General features: G+C 36.3%; 1 protein-coding gene across 1 annotated transcript in view; it reads right to left on the reverse strand.

The window, feature by feature from the left end:
* CASC5 (cancer susceptibility candidate 5) overlaps positions 1–7736 on the reverse strand; it is a 63765-nt gene that overhangs the window by 17845 nt on the left and 38184 nt on the right. The window contains exons 11-14 of the mRNA XM_015557531.1: positions 5568–7736; positions 2986–3121; positions 2504–2571; positions 1496–1594 (exon numbers count right to left, since the gene is read on the reverse strand). Of these exons, the coding sequence (XP_015413017.1) occupies positions 1496–1594; positions 2504–2571; positions 2986–3121; positions 5568–7736 (2472 nt within the window). The remainder of the gene's footprint in view (positions 1–1495; positions 1595–2503; positions 2572–2985; positions 3122–5567) is intronic.

Raw genomic sequence — 7736 nt, forward strand, 5'->3', positions numbered from 1 at the left:
GACTTTTAATTTCCTGCTAAGCTTAATTTTTGCTGTATGTTCCATAGATTTGGTATTAAATGTACTCCCTTTGCTTTCGAAATAGTTTTGATTGCCTCTTTGATATAAGAATTATTTAGCCCAGCCAGCATGGTTCAGTGGTTGAGCAGCAACACATGAACCAGAAGGTCATGGTTCGATTCCCGGTCAGGGCACATGCCCAAATTGCAGGCTCAATCCCCAGTGTGGGGCGTACAGGAGGCAGCTGATCAATGATTCTCTCTCTTCACTAATGTTTCTCTCTCTCTCTCTACCTTCCTCTATAAAATTAATTTAAATATCTATTTTTTAAAAAGAATTATTTAGAAGTGTTTCTTAATTTTTAAGAACCTAAAGAATGTTTAGTCCTTTTATTAGTACTAATTTTATTGGATTAAGTTCAGATGACAAGGTCCATAAAATCTCCATTTTTTTCAGTTTGTTAATGTTGTCTTTGTTGCAAGGGCATAACTAATTTTTATAAATGTTCAACAGACTAAAAGGAAAAAATTCTTATGAAAGAGTTACAAGTTTTTCTATTAATCTTTTTTAGTTTGTTGATTGTATTGTTCAAATATTCTATGATCTTACATATTTATTTTGAAAAATGTTTATTAAAAACTGCTATTTTTAACATGATCTCACTCATTCATGGATAATAGAGCCCATTATAAACTTTTGAACAATAATAGATACAGAGGCAGAGCTGCCTCAAACAGATTGTCAAACTGCAGTGGGAAGGCCGGGGAGGGTTGGGGGGGCAGGAGGGAGGGGGGTAAGAGATCAACCAAAGGACTTGTATGCATGCATATAAGCATAACCAATGGACATAAGACACTGGGGGATAGGGGAGTCTAGGGGACTGTCTAGGGCGGGGGGAAAAATGGACACATATGTAATACCCTTTGTAATACTTTAAGCAATAAAAAAAAAAACACTGCTATTTTTAGATTTGTTTAATTGTGGGAAAGAGCATATGTTCAGGAAAAAGTATCAAAAACAAAATAGGCCGAAACTGGTTTGGCTCAGTGGATAGAGCGTCGGCCTGCGGACTGAAAGGTCCCAGGTTCGATGCCGGTCAAGGGCATGTACCTGGGTTGCGGGCACATCCCCAGTAGGAGATGTGCAGGAGGCAGCTAATCAATGTCTCTCTCTCATCGATGTTTCTGACTCTCTCTCTCCTTCTCTCTCCCCCTTCCTCTCTGTAAAAAATCAATAAAATATATTTTTTAAAAAAACAAACTAGATTGCAAGGAATGAGAAAATAAAATTTCACCTTATGAAAATCCATGACATAAAAAATACCAGTTTTTATGCTAACCAAAAATGTATCTATTACAGGAAAACTTCTATAGGAAATTTTGCTTCCTTAGATTTTCTTTTTGTTGCTGAATAAATGCTTACTTTGATGCAGTTTAGTAAATAAGTACAATATATTCTAACTGAGGCAACTATTTTGCCAAGAAATTGCACTTACTTTGGTTGGGAGAGTGCTCTGTCGGGGTTTCTGTATCAAAATGTGGACTTGAAGAAGAATAAAGAATTCCTTTATTGTTATTCTCCCATCTTTGAGTTTCTGAGGGAAGAAAAAAAAAGTTTGCATAACCATGTAAGGCAGTGGTTCTCAACCTTCCTAATGTTGTGACCCCCAACCATAACATTATTTTCGTTGCTACTTCATAACTGTAATTTTGCTACTGTTATGAATCTTAATGTAAATATCTGATATGCAGGATGTATTTTTGTTACAAATTGAACATAATTAAAGCATAGTAATTAATCACAAAAACAATATGTAATTTATATATGTGTTTTCTGATGGTCTTAGGCGACACCTGTGAAAGGGTCGTTCGACCCCAAAGGGGTCGCAACCCACAGGTTGAGAACCGCTGATTTAAGGTGAGCTCATTTTGATTTTAATCACCTCATTTGTTTCTAAACAGCTTAAAGTATTTTGCATATATTTGTGGAATACTATCCAGCTATTTGTAAGCTGTACATGAACAGATTTTATCTAAAATTTATTTCTTAAGGTTATTCAATAACAGTAGAATTGGGAAAAAATAACAAAACCGAGTTCTTCTAATCATTATTTCTACTTCATATTCATATAATTAACTGCCATGTTGGGTCAACAGAGAAAAGAAAACTCCTCTTCTATATATTTAAAACATTTAATAACCTGGCTGGTATATTCAGTGGCTAGAGTGTCGACCCTCAGACTAAAGGGTCTCAGGTTCGATTCCATCAAGGGCACATAACTTGGTTGCAGGTTTGAGAAGCAACCAATTTAATGTCTCTCTCAGTCGATGTTTCTCTCTCTTTCCCTCCTCCCTCCCTTCCACTGTCTCTAAATATCAATGGGAAAAATATCCTCAGGTGAGGATTAAAAATAAATGAACATTTCATAATTTTTTAAAAATTAAAAAAGAAAAAACAAAACTAGGAAATTAGTTGCATTAGAAATGAGAAATACTTAACATACCTCCTTCAAGCTCTCTTCACAATCAGCGTCTGTGAGAAACTGTGGTTCCATTTGACTATTGCGGTATGCTGGAAAGTAAGGCATTCAGGTGATGAACAAGTCAAAATTAAACTGTAAACTTAATTTTTTAGTTATCAATTAGGTGTATGTTAGGTTCATGCTTTTGAAGCTATCCATTAGGATCTTGTTGGGAAGACAGTCATTTGTAGGGCAAAGTATATTACAGTTTTAAAGCTCATTCAATGTTTCTCTACTGAGTTTATAAGCCTCTTAAGGAAATCACTACCCCATGTTGTATTTCACTTCTCCATTTATTAAAATAACTAAGAATTAAATATGAAGTATTATTTTATTTATAAACTACTTATATCCCCCCAAAAGCTTACACAAATTTCAAACATCTCTGAATTGAAATAAAGTTTTTATTAGTCAAGTCAATAAATAACTTCTATTAAAATTAACTTTCATGAACATCATCTTACTGCTGAAGTCCAGAGAAGTCCCATCAGCCTTGATTGAATCCAGAGAACTGCTACAACTAGATGGGGTCCTGCCCAGGCTTTTTATCAATACACTGTTAGCATTTTTATCTGTATCTCCTTCAGCATGATAAAAAGTCTGAAATTATCAATTAAGAAACAACATCAGGATAAAGGTATAACACTGTACACTTATAATGACTGTTTGTTGAACAGTAACAGAAATACTTCTAACATAAAATTTACGTATAATATAATGCTTATGAGATCCCTTAGCAAAGAATTCAAATAATTAATATAAAACTAAAGCCTTTAGAGTTAAAAGTAATTTTATTTTAAAATACAAAGAACTAACTTTTTGCAATACACTGTATAAACAAATTATTTCTCAGCTGTATCTAAGTTATAGCTAGATCCTATGAGCTACCAAATGTTGACCTACCCAATTATTCAACTACTAGCCAACAGAGTCAGGTCTACCACACTACAGAAAACCAGAACAGAATACTGGCTGTACAAGGTAGTCCTGGCTAGTGTATAGAAAATAAACATTTCCAGGCTTCAGTGCTTTCTACACTTGATGACCAAGACTCATTTGGCTGAAGTCAAATACAGTGTAAATCATGTGGTCCTGTTTCTATCATTTTAATCATTTGATTTTACAGCCTTAAATGTCATTTTCATCTGCCTACTTACATATATTTTTGAGGACATTATATTCTTTGTCTAAATGCTAGAATGTAAGTTCCATGAGAGGAGATTCTTGTCTATCAATTCCCACTGAGGCATTCCTAGCAACCTAAACAGTACCTAGGATATGGCTGATATTCAATATTGAACAAAATAGTACTAATTTTCATAGAATCTATTCAGTTATCTATATATATAAAAGCCCAGCAACTGGAATGGCGGAATGACCAGAACGACTGGTGGCTATGACACACACTACGGCAGCCAACCAGCCTGATCAAGGGCCCGATCGGCCCCCCACAATCCCCAGCTGGCTCTACCCCTCATCAGCCCCCAACACCCAGATCGGGGGCGGGGCTGGCCAGCCAACCATATGTGGCCTCTCCCCCCCAGCCAGCCCAATTGGAGCAGGCCCGCCAGATCCCACCCATGCACAAATTTGTGCACCAGGCCTATAGTACATTTTATATTACTGCTAGTACTTTCTCAAAACTTCATAGACAAACCATTTCCTCAACACCTCCTCTCATAGAACCACTGAAATCACCTTCTAAGCTTACATATTTCTTAAGAGTTTAAACTTTGTTTTCTATGAACCTCCAATCTATTTTTTTTCAATATATATTTTATTGATTTTTTACAGAGAGGAAGGGAGAGGGATAGAGAGTTAGAAACATCGATGAGAGAGAAACAACGATCTGCCTCTGCACACTCCCCACTGGGGATGTGCCCGCAACCAAGGTACATGCCCTTGACCGGAATGGAAACTGGGACCCTTGAGTCCGCAGGTCAATGCTCTATCCACTGAGCCAAACCAGTTAGGGCTAACCTCCAATATTTTTAATCTTTATCTCTCCAGCTATAAAACTCAGTTTGAGTGACAGGTTATTCAAATCAGTGTCCCTCAGCTTTAATATTTACGACTTTCTTTCATAAATACAAAATCTCACTTACTTCACTTTGAGATACTGGACTTGACCTAGGTATTTCCCCATCCACTAAAGATATGTACTTTCAGTTTCTACATATCCTCATTTGCCAAGAAATTCTGTCAAGCTTTTCTTTATGCATAATAAAGACTTTTTACCCTCCCAAGTATTTATAACACTGAAGATGACTTTTAAAATTACATGTAGCCCTAGCTGGTTTGGCTCAGTGGATAGAGTATTGGCCTGTGGACTAAAGGGTCCTGGGTTTGATTCTGGTCAAGGGCACATGCCCAGATTACCAGCTTGATACCCAGTAGGGGGCATGCAGGAGGCAGCCAATCAATGCTTCTCTCTGATCATTGATGTTTCTAGCTCCCTCTCCCTTCCTCTCTGAAATCAATAAAAACAATTAATTAAAATTACATATACCCTGCCTAGAAATCGTCATATGCAAAACCACAACAAATCACCAAAGGTGACAGAATATTTAGAATTACACAATTTCAACATTAACTTTTGTAATACTTTCCATTTCATTTTTTGTGACCATTTGTCACTTCAAATAATTTTTAAGGCTCTAACCAGTTTGGCTCAGTGGACAGAGCATCGGCCTGCGGACTCAAGGGTCCCAGGTTCGATTCTGGTCAAGAGCATGTACCTTGATTGTGGGCACATCCCTAGTAGGAGGTGTGCAGGAGGCAGCTGATCGATGTTTCTCTCCCATCAATGTTTCTAACTCTCTATCCCTCTCCCTTCCTCCCTGTAAAAAAATCAATAAAATATATTTTTTAAAAAATCATTTTTAAGTCCGTTTATTAATTCCTTAAGATTCTACAAAGAAATGTTTCTTCAGCCCCATAACTAAGAATAATAAGTTCCTGCTTATCCAAGACTAAAATTAAAATTCAAGAATACTCATAATTTTTAAAAAATCAAGAACATTCCTCAGTTCAAGACAGAGCTCACCTGCTGATCTTGTGTGGTATCACTAAACTTAATCTCACTTTTTCTGATTTTTTTCTCATTCTGAGAATCATCATCTTCTTCTTGTACCCAGGTTCTTTTCTGGCTATTGCAGGTTTCTTTCATTTTATTTTCAGATGGTGAAATCTCTTCCTGGTATGTCTCCATCAAAGACTTTCCCTCAGTTTCTATGATAATAGAGTCTGAGGAATTAATCTCACCTGGATATATAGGAAGATTTTCCTCATTTATATATTGAGATGGACTTGAGTTCAGTTTAGCTGCAATAAATCCAATGCCTGAATCCTTACTGGAGACTGGCTGAGTTTCTAAGTTACTTAAATCAGTTGTATTTGAGGGAATCTGTTCCAGGTCATCTATACCAGTGACACTACAATTTCTCTTGTTTGGCAATCTGGGCAAAAATATTCCTAAAGAACATCTCCTTATTTTATCTTTTACAACTGGTACTGAGTTGGTTTCAGCTCCATTATGAAAAATTTTATTTTCTTCATCTCTATCATCTTTAACATTGTTGGACACTGTGTTAATATTATTTCTTTCTGTAGCTTGCACTATACTCATATCACTGTCTGCCTTATTTACTAACTCAAGTAGTTGTTCTGGAAAAGGTGATATATGAAAAGCTTGGATATCTAAAAATTCTTCAGTTTTCCCATTCAAATTATTCAGATTTTGTTTGCCACTACTAAAACTTGCAGCATTAGATGCAATTACAGGATTTGATGTTTCTTTAGGCTTGGCATGAGTTTGAATAACATGCTTAGTCAAGTCTGAGTTACTCTGGAAATCTATGACTGTATTACATTTAGCAGTTTGGATATTTTTCTCCAGTTCTTTTTCACAGGCTACAGTCAACTGTTTCTCATTATTGAGCACTTTGGACTCATTTTCACATCTGGGTACAGAGGAATTTCTTAGAATATTTAAATTCTTACTTGCAGCTTGAGACAATATTGCTTCACCTTTATTAACAATACTCTGTCCTTGTTGAGGTAATGGAGATAGCTGAGCTGAGAGATGAAGTGGGGAATCAACACAAACATCATCAACAAAGGTCTGCTTTAAACTATGTTCTGTATTATGAACAAAGTCCTCCATTTGATCCTCTGGAAACTTAAAAGATACTTGCTTTGAATCAAGTTTAGTCATGTTTCCCAAATCCTGACCATATACTAAAGTTTGATTAGCTAATAGATTTGGGGACTCCTTAATCAGATCTTGATCTTTGAGCACTGTTATGACACAGTCATTTAGCTGTCCTTGGATATTCGTTTGAATAACTTTTTCCTTCTCTAACACAGAACAAGGAGCAGAGAGAGGCAGTGCCTCAGATTTCAAGTAATATTCACTGGCTAAATCATTTGCATAAGCAAGATCATTTTGCACTGGGCAATTACTGGCTTTCTCATCTTTATCACATAAGGACATGACATTCCCCTCCAAATTATCAACACAGGAAATAACATTTGGTGGAAAGGAATAATTGTCGCTGGATCCACAAATAGCAGGTGCATGATTGTTTGTAAAATCCACATTTCTTCTACCTGTGCTATTTAAGTGGCAGCTTTCAAGTTTGGCTTTTTCCAATGTAGAGGCCTTATCTACAACTTTTGCCATGACCTTTTCATCGACAGCAGTACTATGGAATTTGATGATTTCTATCTGAGCTTGATCCCCAGACAATGTATTAGAACAGGGTATCACATGGTGCTCTTGCTCAGTCTGAAGAACAATTTTGTTTTCTATAGCCTGTGCTTGTTGTTTAGTGATTTCTTGAACAGAGCTTCCATCCTTAGGAAAAGAAACACCCAAGGTTTTTCTTTTTACTATTCCAAATTTAGGGCACTCTTGAAGTATTTTTTCTGTGGCTTGACAATCAATGAAAGCAGTATTGGACTTGGTGACTTCCAGATCACTGTGATTATCTATAAACAATACAGTATTGTCCATTGGCCTAGTGGTTATTTTGACTGGTGAGACAGTTTTATATTCTAAGGCAGTTGTGTGAATTCTAGTGATCTCCATGTCATCCTGCCCACATGTATACAAAACAGTTTTAGAAGTTCCTGCCAAAGGCACCAACAGAGAATCTTTTCTATCTTCTAGGGCATTTTTGTTATTTATTTCCATTGTACAACTCTGGATGAT

This window comes from Myotis davidii, unplaced genomic scaffold, assembly GCF_000327345.1.
Source record: "Myotis davidii unplaced genomic scaffold, ASM32734v1 scaffold46, whole genome shotgun sequence".
NCBI lineage: Eukaryota > Metazoa > Chordata > Mammalia > Chiroptera > Vespertilionidae > Myotis > Myotis davidii.